Raw genomic sequence first — 23908 nt, 5'->3', positions numbered from 1 at the left:
CTCTATATATATATATATATATATATATATATACAGTATATATATAGCTATAACTCTATCTCTCTATACTGTATCTCTCTCTCTCTCTCTCTATCTATCTATAACTCTATCTCTCTATACTGTATCTCTCTCTCTCTATCTATCTATAACTATCTCTCTATACTGTATCTCTCTCTCTCTCTCTATCTATAACTCTATCTCTCTATACTGTATCTCTCTCTCTCTCTCTATCTATCTATAACTCTATCTCTCTATACTGTATCTTTCTCTCTCTCTCTATCTATCTATAACTCTATCTCTCTATACTGTATCTCTCTCTTTCTCTCTATCTATCTATAACTCTATCTCTAAACTGTATCTCTTTCTCTCTCTCTCTATCTATCTATAACTCTATCTCTCTATACTGTATATCTCTCTCTCTCTCTCTCTCTCTATCTATAACTCTATCTCTATACTGTATCTCTCTCTCTCTATCTATCTATAACTCTATCTCTCTATACTGTATCTCTCTCTCTCTATCTATCTATAACTCTATCTCTCTATACTGTATCTCTCTCTTTCTCTTTATCTATTCCCCTCTCTAGCCTTTTGGATCAATCTCTCTCTCTCTCTCTCTCTCTCTCTCTCTCTCTCTCTCTGTCTCTCTCTCTCTCTCTCTCTCTCTCTCTCTCTGTGGAGCTGAAGAATGAAATCACAGATGCATGAACTCAACATGAACAGAAGAGGATGATTTTGAAGACGTGAGATCGATGAGCTCGCCGAAACGGACTCTGCTCAATCCGAAGTGACTTGCGTGCAGATGAGACTGTCGAGTTGGTTCAAATCATTGAGCCATCGAGCGGTTCGTTCCAACGTCTTTGACATGACAGTGTACATTATTTATGGTGACATGATCAAATACAGTGTGCCAACTATCTCAAACTATCAAACTATCATCAGAACAGTAGATACGCAACAACCGCTTAAGGTTGGGGATAGGGATCGTGGTTTGTTGAATGTTTGTCGATAGTTATCCGAATGTCTATCAACCAACCATCTGTTAGCAGCATACCTGCTCGCTATTTCTATTCTGCTGGAGCTGCAGAAGCAGCCACACTTCAGTTCAGATACAGGAGTGGCATGAAAGGCCTGTCAGATCACAGGCTTGCCTCTGCCTCCCGCACGTTCACTTTATGTCCAACAGAACAGCTACAGTACCACCGGCAGGAACTACAGCCCGGGTTCAAGGACAGTTCACCTGCTCAGTAATACATAACAACCTGCTGCAGATGTGTACTCGGTCTCGCTCTCTCTCTCTCTCTCTCTCTCTCTCTCTCTCTCTCTCTCTCTCTCTCTCTCTCTCTCTCTTTCACTCTGTCTCTCTCTCTCTCTCTTTTCTCTCGCTTGCTCTCTCTCTCTCTCGGGGCGGCTGTAGCTCAGGAGGTAGAGCGGGTCGTCCAATGACCATAGGGTCGGCGGTTTGAATCCCGGCTCCTCCTGACAACATGTCGAAGTGTCCTTGGGCAAAGACACCGAACACCAAATTGCTCAAAATGAGCAGGCTGGCACCTTGCATGGCAGCTGCCACCATTGGTGTGTGAATGGGTGACTGAGAGGCCTTCATTGTAAAGCTCTTTGGATAAAAGTATATAAGTGCAGTCCATTTACCATCTCTCTCTCTCTCTCTCTCTCTCTCTCTCTCTCTCTCTCTCTCTCTCACACACACACACAAATACACACACTCTTCTTTTGTCTGGATATTTCTCTCTCAATCGCCCTCTCTCTCTCTCTTAATTGTGTCTCTTTAGTGGTGTGTCAAACTCGCAACACTGCTGCAGTGTGAAAAGCACAGACAGTAAGACCCTGAAGACACCATTGTTTTGTAAATATGTTCCTGGGCCCCAGAAAGACGGCAGCAGTTAGAATACAACAGAGACTTCAGGATGCATCCGGCGATAATTAAAGCTGATTCCTCTCCCGAGTGGACGTCAACACAGAAATGTCAGAACAACAACACACGCCTTCACACTCCGCGGGCGATACAGGCACACACAGACACACACACACACACACACACACACACACATACACACACATTCCTTGCAATGTCTGGACAACTTGATCCACCTCCCCAGGCATACATTGGAGATGCATAGAACAATTACAGCAAGATTTTTAGAAAAATAACTGCAGAATTTGAAATGGTTTGAAACTGCTCGGTTATCTCTCTTTCCCACCTTAGGACGTAGTGTGTGTGTGTGTGTGTGTGTGTGTGTGTGTGTGTGTGTGTGCTGTACTGTACGTACGAGAGCTGTTGAAGGTCGTTGACGTGGAGGTGAAGCCATCGAGCCAGGCGCTGCATCAGGACCAGACCCAGGTCAGCGGGGAGGGAGCTGAGGGAGACACAGACAAAGATGGCCGTCACATACGGAGCACAACCACAAGTCCTTCGGGGATAAATTGCTAAGACTCTAACCGACTACTGTAGCATGAGCAGGTCTCCTCATCACACACACACACACACACACACACACATACACATACACACAGATACACACACACACACATACACATACACACAGAGGAACTACTTTAAGCATTACATTTTTATTTTTTGGGGGGAAAATGTATTTTATTGCCAATAGTACCAAGTGCACACATCAAGCAAACCTCTCCAATAATGTCTTCATTAAAAAAAAAAATCCCACCCCAAAATAACTTACAGGATGATCGACATTGCTCTTTAATACTCTACTAGCCTGCATATGGGTAAAAAAATGAAAGAAAATGCTTATTTTTTTTATTTTATTTTTCGAAAATGCGTAATATTTTTAAAAAAGTATTATTATTTTTAGAAAATGCGTGATAAAAAGAAGAAAATTAGAACTGCTGCAGCCCATCCTCGCTCCTCGATCGCCGATAGTCACCAGAAAAATATAGATTTTTATTTAAGTAAAGATAATGTCAAAGACAACGAATCCAGAACAAAGAAAAACAGCATTGGTTCTTCAGCTGTCTTGAGCAAACAGCCAGCACCAAGGCAAGTACAGCACAGAAACCTTACCGCCAGTAATTCAGATGCTAGCTGGACACCTGAAGAAATTACTAGCTAGCAACGTTTCCCCAACCACCTCCGCTACAATCGCTAACTACAGCACAGGGGGTGGGAACTGGGAAGCTCACCTTTGGCCGTGTGGACTGAGGAGGTGTGGGCCAGAAAAAGGGAGGCGAACCCCTGGATGGAAGGATGGGAAGCAGGGATGCAAAGTTTGCTCATCTGTGACGCTGGTGATTTTTATCGGGGCACGCGTCGCCTGCTTACTTGCTGTGTTTTAGGGATTAACACACGTAAATTCAAACTTTGAATGAGTGGAGGGTAACGTTACATGGAGTACACCAATTTTTTTTATCCATGGTCACACAGTATACAGTATAGTGCACCCCCCAAAAACGATAACATTTCTGCAATTTAGTATACCCACTTCTTTAGTTACCACTACAACCCTGCACACACACGCACACACACAAATACACACGACAAACAAAGCCTGGCAACGAGGGAAAAGGGATCAGCTGCCTCTTCAGGCTTCGTAAATCACCTGCATTTTCCAGCAATGAAACGAACAATGAGGTGCAAATGGAACCGACATGAGGTGTAATGGCTGCATCGTATGGCTGTGCTTCACTCCCCCCCCCCCCCCCCCACACACACACAGATGAATACAGCTTCATTCTCTAGTTTTCACACATCCACTCACACTCACACACTGACACTGTGTGTCTGGTCCATCGCCTTTCCTCCATACACACGCACACATACACACACACACACAAACACACACACACACGGACACACACACATATACACGCACACACACACAAAAACACACACACATACTGTACATACACACGCACGCGCGCGCGCACACACACACACACACTCACAGTGAGATGAATAACAATGGGCAAATGGAATGGATGTGAAGTGTAATGGCGGTGTGATACAGCCATGCTTCATCTCAGCTCAGACTCCTGTTCTCTCACTCAAAGAGTAAATCGCCCAAGAAAAGAGACCAAACAAAGACAATCTGCAGGTAATGCTGTGTGTGTGTGCGTGCGTATGTGTGTGTGTGTGCGTGTGCGTATGTGTGTGTGCGTGCGTGTGTGTATGTGTGTGTGTGTGTGTGTGTGTGGAGGGAATGAGATAGGCCAGACACACACACCGCTGTGCTGCTCTGCTCACTGCTTCATCAGGCAGGTATGAAGAGAGAAAGAGAGAGAGAGAGAGAGAGAGAGAGAGAGAGAGAGAGAGAGAGAGAGAGAGAGAGAGAGAGAGAGAGATGACAGTGTATAAACAGCACATTGGGAAGAGGAGGCAGGATCTCACACATACTGTAATAATAACCTGGGTCATGTGAAAAAGTCAAAGGACAAAGATAGTTTGTGTTTTTCTGTTATGAATTATAATCAAACTTGCCTTTATATGCGTCTTGAGACATTTTTGTTAGTCAAGAAAAGAGAGATTACACCAATCTTTAACAATAAACCAAAAACAATAGGTTTTGAAACCTCATAGAATTTACTTGCCAATTGCACATAGTAATTATATTATTTCTAAGCCTAACACCTGCCCCTCGAGATACTTGATTTACCCTCGCTTTCAGAAAGTGGGGTTCCTTTTTTTCCCCTTTGTTCTTTCAAGAGCTTTTCAAAGTTAAAGATTGGACAAAGTGATTCCAGACACGTTTGCCTCCCTGTGCAGTAATTGTAACTACTGGAGAGAGCGCCAGGAGTGACTTGATTGTTGATGCTAGCACTTTTCCCCTTGGGTCTCTCTCTCTCTCTCTCTCTCTCTCTCTCTCTCTCTCTCTCCGTCCGCTCTCCATCCCTCCTCTGCCGTGGCTGCACACACACACACACACACACACACACAGACACACACATACACATACACATACGCAGGCACGTACACACACAAACGTACACACACACACACACACACACAATGTCAGGAGCTGTCAGATAAGCAGGTTAGGCCCATTGTGGGGGGCGGGGGGGGGGGGGGGGGTGTAATCACGAGGCCTGCAGCGGACTCACTCAAGAGAGACCACCGAAGGGCCCTTGTTAATGTAGCACTGTGAATGGCCTGTGGGAGGAGGAGGAAGATGAGTCTGCCTGGAGGTGACCCACTGCTCTCCCAAGATGTGTGTGCGTGTGTGTGCGTGTGTGTGCGTGTGTGTGCGTGTGTGTGTGTGTGTGTGTGCGTGTGTGTGCGTGTGTGTGCGTGTGTGTGTGTGTGTGTGTCTGTACACACGTATCTGGCTGTTGAACAGGTGAAGGACAGGTTGGCTGACGCTTGGCTTGATAACGCCACAACAGGATTTGAGAGAGCGCGACGTGTGAAAACACAGTCGATAGGAACTTATCTCCTCCCGGGACCCGAGCCGAGCGGGGAGAAGGACTGTCCCCCCCACCCCCCCCCCGCCCGCCTGACTCCTGCGCCTCCACCCCCCTCAGACACCATATCACCATTAATACTCTAATACACCTCAATAACACCCACGCACAGGGGGCTGTCGCACTCTGAAGACCTCAACCCACTTCACCCTATTCCACGGTGAGCGTACTCAGATGTCTGAGGTGACTTTGAAAGATAGTGGTTTTCCTAAATAAAAGCGGTCGGAATTACGAGGAAGATTTATGCATTAGGTCTGCGTGCCCGAAATGTTAGATGAGATGAAAAGTTTTCCCAAACTAACCTGATATGGAACTGAGAGGGCCAATAACCGAAGACTAGCTGAAGATGAAAAAAATAACGAAAACACAAACTACTAGATTAAAATGTAAATTTCCCGAGACCTCGAGGGTCTTTTATTCGCCACGCAGTGTTGACACACAAATTGCATTTCACCCATCCTAGCCGGCCTTCCTCCAGGGGCAGGCGGGAGCAGTGACCAGCCAGGGGCCCCCGGGGGACCAAGTCCAAGTGCTCAGTCCAAATCCTGGTCAGGGACCGGACTGAAGAGCCTCTGTTCTTCTGCATGTTTTTTCATATTGGGTTCCTAGGGAGGAAACCCCTGCGAACACGGGGAGAACATGCAAACTCTACACAGAAAGGCCTGGAGGTCTTCTTGCTGTGAGGCCACAGTGCTAAGTACTTCCACACGTGAGTGATTTTGGGGTTTGGCGTCATACTCAAGGACACTTCGGCACACTCCGGAAGCTGGGATCGAACCGGGGATCCCCAGCCAGCCGCTCTACCTCCTGAGCTACGTTCCGTAGACGCAACTATCAACAAACATTCAACTTAACTATGGTAAATGGTAAATGGACTACACTTATATAGCGCTTTTCCACCTTAGCGGCACTCAAAGCGCTTTACAATGGCCTCTCATCCACCCATTCACACACACATTCACACACCAATGGCGGTAGCTGCCATGCAAGGTGCTAACCTGCTCATTGGGAGCAATTTTGGGGTTAGGTGTCTTGCTCAAGGACACTTCGACATGTGTACAGTCGGAGCTGGGATTCGAACCACTGACCCTTCAATCATTGAACGACCCACCCCAGCAAACACGCAACGTCAGGGAGACGTTCAGATCATGTCTTAATAACGTCCGTCGGTCCTGAACCCCGTTTGTACGTCTGCTGGACCCCCTCAATATTCAAACGTCTAGCTTGGACCCCTCTAAGACGTCTGTGGACATGCAGAACGGGTTCAAAATCTGAACGTCTAAAAGAAACTTTCATTCTGGCTCCTAATTGGATGTCTTTGGACGTCCGAAAAAGACAAAAAAGACATCTAAAAGACGTCTTTTAGACGTGTCTTTGCTCAGTGGGACTCTACCAACTGAGCTACAGCCGCCCCTGTCCACTATCCCTTTCCCCTAACCCTAACTCCAACCCTTTACACGTTTACACTAGAAACGTCACGTGTAGTGAGACATTAGCACACGCTCATCTCAACCATACTCACTCTGAGTCGGTGATGATGTATCCAAAGTCGCTGCTGTCCTTCCCTCCGGCGGAGTAAGCCGTCACCCCCAAGCGCACCACATCCTCCTCCTGCACCCTCATATCCTTCTTCTCGGGCTGCTCCGGTGCCCCTGGCTCGGGGGGCGTGGCCTCCGTCCCCTGGACCCGCCTCTCCGTCTCTGTGTCCACCTCCGCCTCGGAGCCCGCCAGCTCCACCAGCGCCGTACCCGGGTCCGGGTCCGGCTCGGCCGCGGTCCTCTCCGCCCAGGGGCGGGGCGCGGGGACCCGGCCCTGAGTGGTTCGGCTATGGACGTTCTCCAGACCCACCGTCCTCTGGGAGAGACCCTGCGAGGGCCCCCCCGGGGCGGCTACGCGCCCTTCTGTCTGGCCCCGGCCGTCTGGAGCCTCGCTGAAGGGATCCAGGTTGAGGTAGTCCAGCAGCTTAGAGAGAAAGGCAGCGTCCTGTGGTAAACGTGCAGAGATTTAAGAAAGTGAACATGAAATATGAAAACCCTGCCGTGAAGGTGGACAGATATGTGAATATGAAAACCACTTTCTCTGGAATGTGACGTCCTGGTGTGATGCACTCATGCACTCCGCTCGGGGGGCGGGGATCCTGGGGGGGTCAGGGGGGACATGTCCCCCCCAATATTTGAGATCATTAAAATTGTCCCCCCCCAATATTTAGATTGGGGTAGTGGCATTCAAATGACCATACAGCCGCGTAGGAAGATATCTCCCCAAAAAATACTCTTGCAAAATTTCAATGTAAATGTCCCCCCCAAAGTTGGATACAGATCCCCGCCACTGACGTTATTTTTATGATGAAGTTTGCTCTCACTTTTCTCTACTGTACATGTAAATGGGGGTTCTGGTAATACGTGTGAGCTTACACAACTCAAAGGTTTGCCTGGAAAAGACTGTCATCGTTTCACCAGTTGGATCTGCTGAACAGAGTAACAATAAATCACCTTGTCGTCTGGCTCTTCGTCTGCGTTGTCGATTTGTTGTCCTGCAAACAAACACAACATGAGAAAATACGCAGCACCGTATTCAATAAGAAATCAGTGGATTATGATGGTTTGCAACAAAAATAACCCAAGAAATTGTTCCACAGGTTCAAACTTTTCTTTTCTGCTCGTACTGTATGGTGACAGATTTCCGGGGTACCTCGAAGCGTCGTGTCTCGCTCCAACACGTCGTCCCACTCCACGCCTGCCTCTCGGTCTTGATCCTCATCCAGAGCCTCTTCCTGTTCCTGGTCCAGATCCTGGTCCTGGTCCAGATCCTGGTCCTGGTCCTGGTCCTGGTCCTGGTCCTGGTCCTGGTCCTGGTCCTGGTTCGTGGTGTTCAGCGGCTCCCGCTTGGCCTCGCCGCGCCCCCCGGGCCCCGTGGCCCCCTCCCCATCCCCGTCCACCACCTGCAAGGCCCCCGTGATGACGTCGGCCAGTCGGTCCAGGTCCGGGCCCATCAGGGCCCCCATGTGGACGCTGTGGCTCCCCAGCCGGTTGAGTACGTTCTGGATGAAACGCTCTGGAGGACACACAGGGAGACACGGCTGGGCACAAACTGACCACACAGCTCAGAAACGTTCATATGAGGTGGCTGAAGAGCAAGAGAGGAATTCAACGTTTTAAAATTCTGTATGCCAAGCAGAGTTCATATGAAAGACTGAATACGTAAACTCTGACACGTAGCAAAGAGCACAAATTTCGAGAACGTTCTCTGGGTGAAAAGCTCACCATCGGTCGGACTGAGGGGCTCCTTGGACACCGGGCGGTCGGATCCGGCCGCGAAGATCAGTTTTTCTATCTTGGGCTTCGGAGGTTTGGCTCCGACCGCGCCCGCCCCGGGCTTCGCCCGTCCGCCGGTGACGCGGCCGACGTCGCCGAAGTAGCGGACTCTCCCCCCGGGCGCTCCTTCCGCTGGGCGGTCCAGGTGGGCCGGAAGCCCGGAGAGGTAGCTCTCCAGCCGGGAAACGAGGGCCGCCTTGGCCCCGTCTGGATCTTTACCAGCGTAGGCTGCTGCTACTGGGGATAGCCTCCCCGTACTTCCCGACGGGCGGGCTTTAGGACCCTGGGGCTGCAGGCTGTAGAAGGTGGTCCTCCCCCATCCCTGTGGCTTAGGCTGGGTGTAGGCTGCACGACCGTCACTCCAGAAGTCCTACGGCACGAAAAATGTTTATTCTTATCTTACCGGTATAATAGCCAGCATTCTCATTACAAACTCTGTTAGGAATGGCCGCGTCACAGAAATAGAATTAGATTAGAACGCAACGGTCTCAACACTGTGTTCACAGCCTTAAGGTGTGTTTGTGCTATGCCGTTTACGGTAGCGTGGGGAGGGTGAGTGGGGTCATTGGTGTTATGACAGGTTTGGGTATAACGAGAGAGATTGTCTGGGCCCGGGTAGAAAGGACAGGATATGAATCAGGGTCTAGATCAAAGACAACTGCCCTTGGAAATTGCATATGGAAATTGCAGATGAGATAGTGTCAATCAGAAGTAATATCATGCATTTCGCACCACCGCAACTCACTTTAGAGTAGCTTATCCCCAAGCCATCAGCACAGAGACCCTGGTGCTGATTCTTATCCAAAACAAATATTGTGAATTAAAGTGATTGCTAAGTTCAAAGTTATGACATGGAAATTGCAATATCTTTTTATATAACATATTTACATCTGACATATTGTATATAACAGCACATATTAAAAGGAAGAGGAATACAGCCTCATAACCACCTGCTAATGCTATTGGTACAGTATCTCTCTTTGTGTTCCTCCCATTCAGATAATACGATTCTCCCCAGCCATGGCGTATGGGGACACTCTAATGACATTAGCACAGCGTGGTGCTGGTGTGTGTGTGTGTGTGTGGGGGGGGGGGGTTCCACTATTCAATCTAACCGTGTTTGCCTTCCTCAATCCCACCCTCTGACAAAGGACGCTGCCTCGTCATTAAGCAGGGTCCTACGGCGGACGCCATTACGCACTGAGGAGGAGGGTAGGGCTGACTACCACGCCTGCCCCCCTGGGTTTTGCCTTAAATATGGTGATGCGATGTACTCTCTATCATATACGGAGAGAGAGGACACCTCTGTGTAATAGGGACCCCTCTGCACTCAGCAGGAAGGGAGAGGGGAAAGAGGGAGAGATGGAGGGAGAGAAAGGAGACAACACAGCCAACACTGACGGATCTTACCCTTCGTCTTATCCATGAGGACGGTGTATTCAGACAGGGGCCCAAGCATGGTTTATTTATGGAGCCCTGCTATCTTGTATTTTGTACTGTATGTGTTATTTTGTATGTAATCAGGGCGATGTTGGAAAAGAGAGCTTGCTCTCAAACCTCTTCCCTGAATAAATAAAGGTTTCAAATCAAATCAAATCTGTGGCCCCTCGTAAACAAGGATGTTTGGAAGCCTTACCATAATAGGAAGTCTCACCCCAGGAAGTGCCACTGAACCCTCGTGCCACAACAAAAAATAGTAAGCACTTCTCTGATCTGAGAGGACCATGTTCAAGCAATGATAATACTGATAATGTATCGTGGACCCAACATGTTTTCTGAAGAGTAATTTTGAATTATGTATATACCGTATGCAATTTTAAAATCTATCTAAATGCTAGATCCTTAGCCCTATCCAATTTGTATTGTGGCTGTAGATCTACACTCTCAGGCTGTACCATATTCCGCTTCCTGGTTCTAAATGGTTTTATCTGGAATGGTTCCCCTTCATGGAGAAATGAAGTCTCCGACGCAAATTCAGACGAGGCACGTACGTCACGCCCGGGGGGGTCAGCAGAGGTTAATCAGTCACGCATGACGCCAGCACCAGCTGACTGTAGCTGTCATAGCATTGGTCAGCTCACTAGAGCGCATGTATTTAAGCTGTCAAAACATGTCATTGTTCGCGCTTGCCATTACTGCTGGTTATGCATTGCATGCTCGCTGCTTCCGCGTTCTCTGCTCTGGCATCCGCTGCCATTACTGCTATTGCTCGTGTCTGCGCGCTCGCTGCTCCGCGTCTCTGCTCGCGTTCCGTGCTCATGATTGTATTTGGTGCGTTGCTACCTGCTGCCCGCGGTGTCCTCGCTGCTTCCGCGTTCTCTGCTCTTGCGTTCCTCTCTGCCCGCGTCGTCTCTCCGGTCCGTGGTTTGGGGGTCCGTTTAGTGGCGTCGTGGAGCGCCGGCTTCCGAGGCCGAGGTGCCCGTCTCCCTGTAGCACCGTCGTGCCATACTTGCGTATGGTTCAGTTGCTCGCATAGCTTGCGTTGGAAGTCCGTTTAAGCATTTCTACGCCGCCGGTCACTGGGTTTCATTCATGAGCCGCTGATGTCGGAGGTTGTCCATGCCTCGTCTGCCGCATTACTCAACTGTCGATGTACGCCGGGTGCATTCACCATTGAAATGTTTGCAGTTTCGGGCGTGGACGTGCTATGTGGATTCTCGTTATGTATTTGGTTCATCTAAGTCCTCCCCTCGTGGCTCGTTCGTGGATTCGCTGGCTGCATGACAGGCTATACTGCTCGTTGCTAACTAGCTGGCGTTCGTCAAGGTTCCCGTATTGCACGTCGGGGCATCATTGTCAGGACTGGAGTGCCGGCCATACCCACAGGAGCCAACAGAGGGCGCCGAGGCCTCCGGTCTCGGACAATTGACTGATCATTACCTGTGATTTACCACACCTGTGCCAGTTTGGGTGTGTGGCCTATTTAAACCCCAGTGATCTGATATTCTGTGCTGGATCTTGAATTATGCTGCCGGGAGTTGTACTGGTGAAGTTTTTGTTTCTCTTTGCTCTTTGAGCTGGATTGTTATTTTGACTTCTGATTTTTGTTATTAAAGCCCTCTGATTTTTGCTCCACACCGTTGTCCGCAATTGCACTTTTTCAAGCCCGTTGTGACAGCAAGATCCAGCCAGACGATGAGTGCAGCGGAGGACGTAATCCGTGCGGTTTCCGAACAGGGAAAAAGACTGGCTCAACAGAAGACGGTAATGGATGAAATGGGAGAGGCAATCAACCAAGTGTCCAGCACCGTCAATGAGATCCGGACTTTTCTCCAGGCCTCTCCACCAACCCCAGCCCCAGCAACTGGAACCCCAGCCCCAGCTCCACCGGCGGCCAACCCCGTTTCCATTGCATGTCTCCATAAACCCCAGAGGTATGATGGATCCCCAGATTCATGTCGAGGGTTTTTGACTCAATGTTCTCTCTTTTTTGAAATGCAACCAGGACAATTTCCCACCGAGAAGTCGAAGGTGGCTTTTATGATCTCACTACTGACTGGGCGAGCGCTCTCATGGGCAACCGCTCAATGGGAGGCCGAATCACCAGACTGTGCCCGAGCAGACACATTCTCTGCGTCTTTACTCCGGGTGTTCAACCATCCGGTGAGCGGCCGGGAGGCTTCTCGTCGCCTGAATTCCCTCAAACAGGGGTCACGGTCAGTGTCTGAGTTTTCTATCGAGTTTCGCACGTTGGCTGCCGAGAGCAAGTGGAATGACGAGGCGCTAATGTCAGCGTTTTACTCTGGGCTGTCTGAGGCGGTGAAGGATGAGCTCGCCAGTCGTGAGTGGGGACCTACACTGGACGGTCTGATCACCATCGCCATCTGCCTAGACCAGCGCATCCAGGAGAGGAGAAGGGAGCGCCGACAGCACCATCCTGGCCGCCCGGCTACAGTGTCCACTTCGCCATCTCCTTCCTCAGCACAGGCCCAGGAGGAGCCCATGGAGGTGGACCGCTATCGCCTAAACCCCACAGAGAAGGAACGGCGGCGCCGGGAGAAGCTCTGCCTGTACTGCGGGGCCGCAGGCCATTTCCGGGATCGATGCACTAAGCTACAGGGAAACGCCCTGGCTCACGAGGGGCAGGGGACCACCTTGTGAGCGCCGCAGCACAGTTCCCCTCAACCACAAGACGCCTTCAGTTGGATGTACTGCTAACGTGGACTTCTGTACAACCCGGTAAAGCGCGGGTCTCTGCCTTGGTTGACTCCGGTGCCGAGGGTAACCTGATGGACATTAGCCTGGCCAAACGCCTTCTCCTGCCTATCCAGGTAAGCCCTAACCCCATGAACATTCAAGCTCTTGATGGTAGACCCCTAGGGTCGGGTAGAGTGGACTACATCACAGGCCCCCTGTATATGTGCATTGGTGACCATAACGAGCAGGTCCAGTTCTCTTTGATTGAGTCCCAGCAGGAAAGCGTAATCCTAGGCTATCCCTGGTTACGGAGGCACAACCCACAGATCGATTGGGACACTGGGAGAATCAGGATGTGGAGTCCCGAATGTAACCGGTCAGGACATTTATCTCCCACTCAGGTCAGCTCTGTGTATAGTAGCCCTCCACACAAGGTTAAGTTTCCTCTCAATGCTGATCCAGATTGTGACCTCAGTCAGGTTCCCTCTGTGTATCATGACTTGGCTGAGGTCTTCAGTAAGTCACAAGCTGCCGCGTTACCACCACATAGACCTTATGACTGTGCTATTGAGTTGTTATCAGGAGCCACGCCGCCCAGAGGCCGGCTATACCCATTGTCAGTTCCTGAGACCAAGGCCATGGAGGACTACATCAACGTGTCAGTAAAGAACGGTTTGATTACACCTTCCACCTCTCCTATGTCTGCAGGATTCTTTTTTGTACCTAAGAAGGACGGGGGCTTGCGCCCATGTATCGACTATCGAGCATTGAACAAAATAACTATTAAGAACAAGTACCCCTTGCCACTAATGTCCACTGCCTATGATCTGCTCCGTGGTTCCACTATTTTCACCCGACTGGATTTACGCAATGCCTATCATCTAGTCCGAATCAGAAAGGGTGATGAATGGAAGACTGCTTTTAGCACCCCTAGTGGACACTACGAATATTCAGTCATGCCTTTCGGTTTGTCCAATGCCCCAGCAGTGTTCCAAGCACTAGTAAATGATGTCTTGAGGGAGTACATCAATCGGTTTGTGTTTGTCTATCTGGATGATGTGTTAATTTTTTCCAAGTCTCTTGAAGAACACCAGAAACAGGTCCGGCTGGTCCTCCAGAAGCTGCTTGACCATCAGCTGTTTGTAAAGCAGGAGAAGTGTGAGTTCCATGTGCCTAGAACTACTTATCTGGGACTGGTGATCTCTCCTGCTGGAGTCGCGATGGACACTGGGCGGGTTCAGGCCGTGGTCAACTGGCCGGTCCCGTCGACATTGAGACAGGTACAGAGTTTCCTGGGGTTTTCTAACTTTTTCAGACGTTTTATCAGAAACTTCAGTTCTGTTGCAGCACCCCTCACTGCATTGACCCGTGGAGCCCCTGCCAGAGTGAAATGGACTTCTGAGACCCAGAGGGCGTTTGAGGACCTCAAGGCCCGATTCACCACAGCTCCCATTCTCGCTCACCCAGATCCTACCCTCCCCTTTGTCGTTGAGGTGGATGCCTCCAACACTGGGGTAGGAGCTGTCCTCTCCCAAAGAGCTGAGGCCGACAAGAAGACTCATCCATGTGCTTTCTTTTCTCGTAAACTCAGCCCCACGGAGAGGAACTACGACGCTGGAGACCGAGAACTACTAGCCATCAAACAGGCCTTGGAGGAATGGAGACATTGGCTGGAGGGCGCGTACCATCCGTTCCAAGTCATCACCGACCACAAGAACCTCCAATACCTCCGGGAGGCTCGGCGCCTGAATCCAAGACAAGCCAGGTGGGCCCTGTTCTTTTCCCGTTTCAATTTCATTGTGACTTTCCGACCAGGAAGCAAGAACGTGAAAGCTGATGCATTATCACGTCAATTTGACACGGATGTCACTGACTCTTTGCCTGAGAGCATCATACCCCCCAGGTGCATTGTGGGCCAGGTCATTCTTGCCTTGGAGGAGACAGTCCAGCGGGCCCAACAGGTGGAGCCCGGTCCGGGAGGGGGCCCCCCCAACTGCCTGTATGTTCCTCTCGAGGTCCGTCCTGACGTCCTGCGGTGGGGCCATGACTCACCTGTGGCAGGTCATCCCGGAACTGCCCGGACAGCCGAGCTCATCAGCCGTCGCTTCTGGTGGCCACGCCTGAGGGCTGATGTGGAGGAGTACGTCCACGCCTGTACCATCTGTGCTGCTCAGAAGGCGAGTAATCAGGCTCCTGCTGGACATTTGCTTCCACTACCAGTGCCACATAGACCATGGTCACACATCTCTATGGACTTCATTACTGGCCTACCGCCATCGGCAGGTAACACTGTTATTTTTGTCATTGTGGACCGTTTTTCTAAAGCAGCACATTTTGTTCCACTGCCCAAGCTGCCCTCGGCAAAGGAGACTGCGGACCTAGTAGTCCGTGAAGTGGTCAGGTATCATGGTGTACCCAGTGACATAGTATCGGACAGAGGTCCACAGTTCGCGTCCAAGTACTGGAAAGCTTTTTGGTCCCTGTTTGAGACTGCAGTTAGTCTGTCCTCAGGTCATCACCCGCAAAGCAATGGCCAGACTGAGCGGGTAAATCAAGAGCTGGAGACCTACCTGCGTTGCATGGTCTCCTCCAACCCAGAGTCCTGGAGCCAGAGGCTGGTGTGGGCGGAGATAACCCACAACCAATTGAGAAGCTCGTCCACTGGTATGTCACCATTTGAAGCCCAGTTGGGGTACGTTCCCCCATTTTTTCCCTGTCAGCAGGCTGAGTCAGCGGTGCCGTCAGCTGATGCGTCAATGGCCAGATGCCGTCGGGCATGGGACAAGGCCCGCTCTGCTCTTATCCGCACGTCTGACCGCCACCGCTCCCAGGCCAACCGTCGTAGGCGACCCACGCCCACGTTTCATCCTGGGCAGAAGGTGTGGCTTTCCACCAGGAATCTACCCCTGCGCACGAAGACCAAGTTCACACCCCGGTTCATTGGGCCGTTCGTGGTGGTAGGGAGGGTCAATCCCGTGGCATATAAACTGCGCTTGCCTAGGTCTCTTCGGGTGAATCCTGTTTTTCATGTGTCCCTGTTGAAGCCTTTCTCAAGCTCTCCCTTATCTCGCCCCGTCCCACTCCCTCCTCCTCCTCGTATTGTTGCAGGTGGCCCTGTGTACACGGTTCGTCGGCTGCTGGATTCTCGCCGGGTGGGTCGCGGTCTTCAATATCTGGTTGATTGGGAGGGCTACGGCCCGGAGGAGCGATCCTGGGTTCCCTCTCGCTGGGTGCTGTGCCCGACCCTCATCCGTGACTTCCACCGGGAGAATCCACGCCTGCCGGGGCCACCTGGAGGTGGCCGTAGAGGGGGGGGTACTGTCAGGACTGGAGTGCCGGCCATACCCACAGGAGCCAACAGAGGGCGCCGAGGCCTCCGGTCTCGGACAATTGACTGATCATTACCTGTGATTTACCACACCTGTGTCAGTTTGGGTGTGTGGCCTATTTAAACCCCAGTGATCTGATATTCTGTGCTGGATCTTGAATTATGCTGCCGGGAGTTGTACTGGTGAAGTTTTTGTTTCTCTTTGCTCTTTGAGCTGGATTGTTATTTTGACTTCTGATTTTTGTTATTAAAGCCCTCTGATTTTTGCTCCACACCGTTGTCCGCAATTGCACTTTTTCAAGCCCGTTGTGACACATCATTATGTTAGATTGCTAATACTAGCTCATGATTCTCGCGTTCAATTGTTGCAGCCCGAGGGTTCCAGCTGAACTGCTGCTCTACTCGCTAGCACCCATGATTGCGAGTGCCGCCACGCAGCTAGCGTTAGCCGTTCGGTGTGGCTAATGCTAGCTGTGTCCCCATCAATCAATCTAAGCTTGTTATAGCGCATTTCATGCCCTGAGGCGGCACAGTGCGCTTTCCAGAGAACAGGGAGGTGGGTATACGTCCCACCCCTACGTATTCTGGTAGGGACCTGACGTTCATGATCGCATCGAAATTGCTTCCGGAGATACAAACAATATAGAGATAAATGAGAAATAAATGAATGTAAATAAAGAGATAAAGAAACGATAAATATTATAATAATATTAAGGCTGTCTCGCCTGTCTGGTAGGCCTGGCTTGTATGGCCGATTGCTTCGGCATGTCCAAACCTCGTTCGGGGACAACGACGGCGATGATGCCTTACCAATTGTTGCAGTTTATTGGCTTTATAAATAGTTCGGGTCAGTAGCATCGTCCTCGTCCCCGGCCTCAACGATCGAATCGCTGACTCGCTTCCCTGTTTGGTTTACAGAGTTCTGCAGACTGTGCCCGGCTGCGGGCGGCCCTGTCCTGGTCTGCCTCTTCAGCAGATGGTTCTGGACCAAGCGATGCCTCGTGCCCTACTGTATCCGCTGCCCGATGCATGAGAGCTGGTCTGGCCCGGACCGCATTGACCAATGCGACTGCATGGTCTCTTTTCGCTGCGTTCTGCTCCACATTTGATGAACCTTCGTGCCCGCTAGCGTTTCGGTTTATCAGCATTTATTGTCCATCGTGTTTGATCCAGACGGCTGCGGCCTCGATCGGTCGAAAGTGTCGTAGCAGGCGTACAATTTCACATGCGCTGCCTGGACCCCTTCATCGGCATACGAACGCTACCTGGGGCCCGGCGTCCACTACGTTCTGCTCCATATTCATGTAAACGTCATGCTGTGAATATTCAATACTATCAGCATTCATAGTTCATTGTGTCGTGTCTAGGCGGCTGCGGCCTCAGTCGGTTTTAGTATTGTTGCAGGTGTTCATTCCACATGCGATGCCTGGACCCCTCCACCGTTTCTCTGCTGGGGAACCGATCCATCCAGCTCCTCCTTAATGGCATCACGAAGAGCATCCCCAAGGCAAGGATATACGTCTTCCCTTCACTCCTTCGCTCGTTCATCGGTTAATCGCACAGTTGGGGCAGGGGTGTTTTGGTGGTCACTCGGATTTAATGTTAGAAACAGTCATTCTCACAGCTTTCTATGGGTTCCTTAGGGTCGGCGAATATTCTACACGCACATTGTCATTCAACCCCGCACACGACCTCACTCGGGCAGATGTCACGTTGCACGCACTCTATTTCGTCCTGCACCTGCAGCATTCAAAGGCGGACTGAGCCGGTGCCGGCGTGAAAGTTTCCTTATCAGGCACTAACACCTTGTTTTGTCCTCTGTCCTCCATGAGCTCCTACCTGACGAGCTGACCCCAGGCCGGTGAGGAGGAGCCCCTCTTCATGACGAGAGAGGCAAAGCCCATGACCAGAGCCTGGTTCGCCGCCGGACTCCGCACCCTCTGCCAGGCGTGTGGGCTCCCACCGGACCGGTACACTGCGCACTCCCTCCGCATAGGAGCGGCAACCACCGCCGCCGCATCGCCCCGGTGTCTACCCCGAAGTCCATGGGCCGATGGTCTTCACTGCACACTCCCTCCGCATAGGAGTGGCAACCGCCGCCATCGCCCGGTGTCTACCTGAAGTCCATGGGCCAATGGTCTTCCCTGCACACTCCCTCCGCATAGGAGCGGCAACCACCGCCGCCACCATCGCCCCGGTGTCTACCCTGAAGTCCATGGGCCGATGGTCTTCATCTGCTTATGAACCCTACCTACGGCCTGGAGTCCTGGATATTCTGGATGCCCAAAGAGCTATGAGTGGACTGTGACATTGGGTTGGGGGGTACCTCAGTCATCAGTTCATCAGTCAGAGCGCTCTCCGTCAACCCTTCTGCGCATGCGGGCCGCGGAGTTGCTGGTGTGTTCTTTTGGGGGGTAGTCTGTCAGGTATTCCACTAGCGTCGGCTAGTGGATGCCAGAGTAGCCGCTAGCTGGTCTCTGTGGCTTTCCGTGGCGAACGTGGGCCGCTACGTCTCCGAATGGCCATCCAGCGGTCCCTCCGGGCGCCATGGACGCAGAGACACTAGGCTGTATCTCCCGCGGAACCCACGAAGCGTCGGCCCGTGGGGACCAGGGACTATAATGTACAGCAGTCCTCCTGTGGCACTCTTTGACGGTCTTAGTGGGCTGAGTTACCTCCGAGCGTCTTCCCGATCGCGGCCCACTCTGATCGTCATTGAGGCAGGGGGCTAGATGCCGTTCCCCCTTCCTGGCTCTCTGGGCCAAGGGCTTGGCCCAGAGGGGGGGAACACCTAGATTGCCTCCCCCTGCTAACGCGCTCCACGCCGGTGGAAGGCAGGGGGCCCCCCGGACAGAGCACACCGCCAAAATTCATATGCTATGTATTATGCCGCTTGTATAATAAATGTTCAAATTTGACAAAAGTGATCTCGACTGAAATGGTTATACTGTACATACTAAGTGTAGCCCTCTTTTTTTCCTCACTGTACCTTTGGAAGTGATGTGGAATTGTGGGTCCGCTCTCTCTGGGCGCTTACCTGTGCGAGGGGCCTCTCTCGTTGGGGCCCCTGCCGAGCGGCCCCCACAGACTGGGGAAGGAACCCTAGGTCCTTCAGGTACTGCTGGAGCCTCCCGCTAAGCTCCGCCTCCCCGGGCCTCACCTTCCTGTCGCGAGCAGGAGGGGACGCGGGCGGGGTCGGACGGCGGACGGGAACCTTGCGGAGTTTGGACAGCTCTCTGGAGATGACTTGCTGGGTGATGTCATCCCGCCACGTCAAACCTGGGGGGGAAGGGGGGGGGCATCAGTTGGCTCTGATTATACCAGTATACAGCCCAACATGGTTCCCCTTATACCAGTATACAGCCCCAACATGGTTCCTCTTATACCAGTATACAGCCCCAACATGGTTCCTCTTATACCAGTATACAGCCCCAACATGGTTCCTCTTATACCAGTATACAGCCCCAACATGGTTCCTCTTATACCAGTATACAGCCCCAACATGGTTCCCCTTATACCAGTATACAGCCCCAACATGGTTCCCCTTATACCAGTATACAGCCCCAACATGGTTCCCCTGCCTGGTGTCTATTTACTTCACTGCCTTAAGCCCGCCCCTTCTTCCGGCTCGAGCCTGTAGAGCCCGCCTCCTACTTCCGCTTGCTTTATTTAAATCGATGGAAGAAAACATGGACATATCTGAAGAAATATTTCAAGAAGTCATGGAAGAAGTGTGCCTGATACATAATATCACACATTTGAAGCCACTGCAGCGTCTTAGCCTCCGAAATTATAGATACAACAACTGTTCTTTTTCCGGTCCAGACCGGAAGATTATGCGATGCGTCATCCTAGGCGCTTTCCCTCTAGACCGGAGAAACAACTGCGAAAGAGACAGGCCCCAGACTACACAGATACAGGTGCAGGGGGAACACATACTGTGGGACGGTCAGGATACCTGCACAGCCGAGAGAGGATGAGAGGAAGGGAGGATGAGAAAGAGGATGGGAGGATGAGAAAGAGGAAGGGAGGATGACAACGAGGAAGGGAGGATGAGAAAGAGGAAGGGAGGATGAGAAAGAGAAAGGGAGGATGAGAAAGAGGAAGGGGGATGAGAAAGAGGAAGGGAGGATGAGAAAGAGGATGGGAGGATGAGAAAGAGGAAGGGAGAGGAAGGGAGGATGAGAAAGGGGATGGGAGGATGAGAAAGAGGATGGGCGGATGAGAATGAGGAAGGGAGGATGAGAAAGAGGAAGAGAGGATGAGAAAGAGGATGGGAGGATGAGAAAGAGGAAGGGAGGATGAGAAAGAGGATGGGAGGATGAGAAAGAGGATGGGAGGATGAGAAAGAGGAAGGGAGGATGAGAACGAGGAAGGGGGGATGAGAAAGAGGAAGGGAGGATGAGAAAGAGGTGGAAGAAGCAGCTTGATGACCTCTGTTGAATTCTGATTACAGTCACAATCTGGGAGGGGGGGGGGGCTCGGCCAGGAACCCTCTCAGCCCCGTCAACAAGCCCTGTGAGAATGTCGTGCCACAGCCAAGCGGCGCGCCGACATCTCTTGCTAATTGCCAACACATTCCGCGCGGCGAAAACCGTGCCAGGGCCAGATGGAGCTACCCAGGCAAGCAGAGACCCAAAGCATGGCCCCATTCCCAAAGAACTAAAAGGCGACAACATTCCAGAAGAAGAGAAAATACCAAGATGGCAGAGCAACCTCTAGGGCCAAGATGTACTGTACAGAGTCACTATTTAGATGTTCTTCATTTTATTACCACCGGAGAGGTATTTTAATGATTAAACTCATTCATTTAGAAGGTATGTGAGTGATGTTGGTAAGATTTAGAAATATCCAGACCTTTCACAGTGCCTTTCAGAAGAAGCAGTCCACTCGTTGAAAGACAAAAGGAGGAACAGCTCTTTTTTGTTCCAAGACAGCCACGTAGGGTATGCCACAGAAGAGGGATGTGTTACCAAAATATGTCTACATGTGAGTTCATTAGCCTGCTCCCTCACCCATAGACACTAGGTAGTCTCATCTATATTCATAGGCCACCAGACGAGGGTGTGGAGTACTGAGGGTTAGCTACCGAAGCATCCGATGATCCCGATACAGACTAGAGCCCAGAGCGTATGGGTTCAGTATTCTGGAACGCAACCTGGCCCTCCGTACCATAATAACAACACACGCCTCCCACATCCACTGCACATTTGCTATGCATTACTGTCGCTTGGCAGTGGTTATAATGGGCCTGTCACCATTAAGCACAGATGGGGAAGAAAGCAGGGTCCGGCTCCAAACATAAAAGGATCCCATAAAATATCTGTGCTTAATTAGTCCTAGTTAGTAGGTTCAGTGGAGATGGAAGGTCTGATTGTTTGGGGGGAGGGTAGAAGGAGGGCGACGCGGCGTGATTGACTGTGACACCTCCATCTCCTCTCCTACACTCCTGCGGTGGAGGTGGAGAGATGGAGCACTCATTTCCATAGATAGAGAGAAGGAGCGTGTGTGTGTGTGTGTGAGAGAGAGAGAGAGAGAGAGACAGAGAGATAGAGAAAGGCAGCAGCAGAGGGAGGGAGAGAGCGAGCGATAGCTGACACTCAGCTCACTCCTAAAGAGTGTTTAGGCCCTAACCAGCTGTGGCACTTGCAGTCCAAATAAAAATAAAGAATCAAGATGAATCATTCTCAAGAGGTCTCAAGAGGCAGTGGGCCTAAATGTTTGGCTACCCTTAACTAACTCTCTCTCTCTCTCTCTGCTGATTTTTAAACCTTTGCCGGGTAACAAAGTATAATGCAAATTCCTCTCTAAATCCAGGAAAGGGCAGACTTCGTCTCACAGCCTGTATGTTTAGCCCGTTATGGCTGGGACGAATGCCATTTGAGGCAAAATGGCTCAGTTAATTAGCGCCTTGCCATTATCATGCTGGGCAGCTTTGAAACAGTCGAGATGGTTTCCGCTAGCCTTATGGGTTTTTTTGTTTGACAGAGAGAGAGAGGGAAGGGGAGAGAGAGAGAGAGAGAGAGAGAGGAGCTGTGGCCTCCTAAATATTCAAAGCCCATTACATGAGATCCTGTCTCTGTGTGTCTTGTTGTTTCATCTGCCAATTTTGAAATGCAGATTTCTCTCTCTTCCCTTTAGTTTAGTCCACCGACTGATTTTAAAGGCCACCGTACAGGGGGTGCAATGAATAATTTTGAAACAAATTTCTGCCTAATTAATTAGCCTAAAAGAGTTGATACTGTATGTGTCAATCTAATTCTTTCATGATGGAATAGGATGGAACAATAGTATCAGCCAATTAAAATATGAATCCATTTCAGAATTCAGTTTTATATCCAAGAAATGTAACTAATGTGGGTTTAGATTATACGTGATGCGTGATGTTAGTAAGAACACTATTATAACTTGGGTAACATTTGGTAACACAAAAACATGAATTACTGCATCTACTGTACATACATGTAGTGACTCCTGTAATAACAGCATTGTAACATGTTATTACAGGTTTAGTATAGGTTATTGCCCGTGGAAAAGAGTATGGGGAGAGGCTCTGCTAGCCTCATGAGACCATCCTGATCTTGTGAGCTACGTTATTTCACTCCACTCATCAGTCTGGCAAAGCTCGATAGAGATCCATTTGAGCACAATCAGAAAACGATCAGCCATTCAGCGTTCTTTGAAGAAATACTAGCAGCTATGTTTGGCGTGGTTTAGGTGTGACAGCGAGAAGCAACTGTCCAACTGTTCCAAAACAACAATGGCGGAGGTTAGGGTAGATGCTGTTATAGAATCAGTTATATCTGAGCTGGAGAGCATTTCTTCATTGAAAGAAAAGCAAAGAACGACACTGATGGCTTTTTTCTGCAGCGAATTTGATTTACCCATCATAGACAGATGGTTCATCCAATCAGCTTCCGAGTAGTTTTGAAAGCACCTGCCCTTTTCCAGACAGTTTCCAACTAAGCTTTCCCAGATGGTTGTGTGAAACAAACTATTTGGTGGTTGTGTGAAACACGCCATCTGGCATGCCTCAGGTTAGGGCTCTCCAGGGGCAAGTGGATATGACAATATCGCAGCTGAAGGTTGTGTTATCAAAACATACAGTACCATTAACATCCACCCCAAATCCCCCAAACTGTACCACTTGTGTAATTACCATTACTGCTAAACCATATACTGTACCATGTACTGTAGTTACATAGCAGTTTCTCAGCTTATTTCTCTAATAACTATTCTTACTACAGGTAGTTCTACTGTATGTTCCTACATAGTATTAATCTACACTCACAGTAAGGTAAGTGTAATACTACCATGGAAAAAAACAAAAACATAACCACTTCAACTACAGTAAGAACCATAGCCACACTAGATAATTCCAACTCAAACATGGCATGTCTGTCTTGTGTTAAAATAAGCCCAACACTCCTATGAACATCTGTTAAGCACACCACAGAAGGTCTATGGGGGGGGGGGGGGTTGTCAGTCTGGTTTTAGAATAGCTATAATCCTCAAACAAAAGTGTTTCATAGTATCCCGCCGCAAAGTAATTTGACAGCAGAGCAATTCACCAGTCAAAAACATTGAGGGAAATGATAATGTTCAGAGCAGAAGGCATAGTGCTTAAGTGCTATACACACATGTGCTGGTTCATGAGTGATTCAATCAAAGTAGAGCTATTACAATTTTCCAC

At 50.2% G+C, this 23908-nt stretch overlaps 1 protein-coding gene across 1 annotated transcript in view; it reads right to left on the bottom strand.

The window, feature by feature from the left end:
- The window catches only part of ptprn2 (protein tyrosine phosphatase receptor type N2), a gene marked incomplete at both ends in the record, with an annotated part of 142683 nt that overhangs the window by 90013 nt on the left and 28762 nt on the right, over positions 1-23908 (bottom strand). The window contains 6 exons of the mRNA XM_084454216.1: positions 2286-2372; positions 6959-7419; positions 7929-7969; positions 8332-8490; positions 8700-9120; positions 19253-19494. Of these exons, the coding sequence (XP_084310342.1) occupies positions 2286-2372; positions 6959-7419; positions 7929-7969; positions 8332-8490; positions 8700-9120; positions 19253-19494 (1411 nt within the window). The remainder of the gene's footprint in view (positions 1-2285; positions 2373-6958; positions 7420-7928; positions 7970-8331; positions 8491-8699; positions 9121-19252; positions 19495-23908) is intronic.

Source organism: Borostomias antarcticus (genome assembly GCF_949987555.1).
Source record: "Borostomias antarcticus genome assembly, chromosome: 2".
NCBI lineage: Eukaryota > Metazoa > Chordata > Actinopteri > Stomiiformes > Stomiidae > Borostomias > Borostomias antarcticus.
This window is presented reverse-complemented; position numbering and strand designations above follow the sequence as displayed.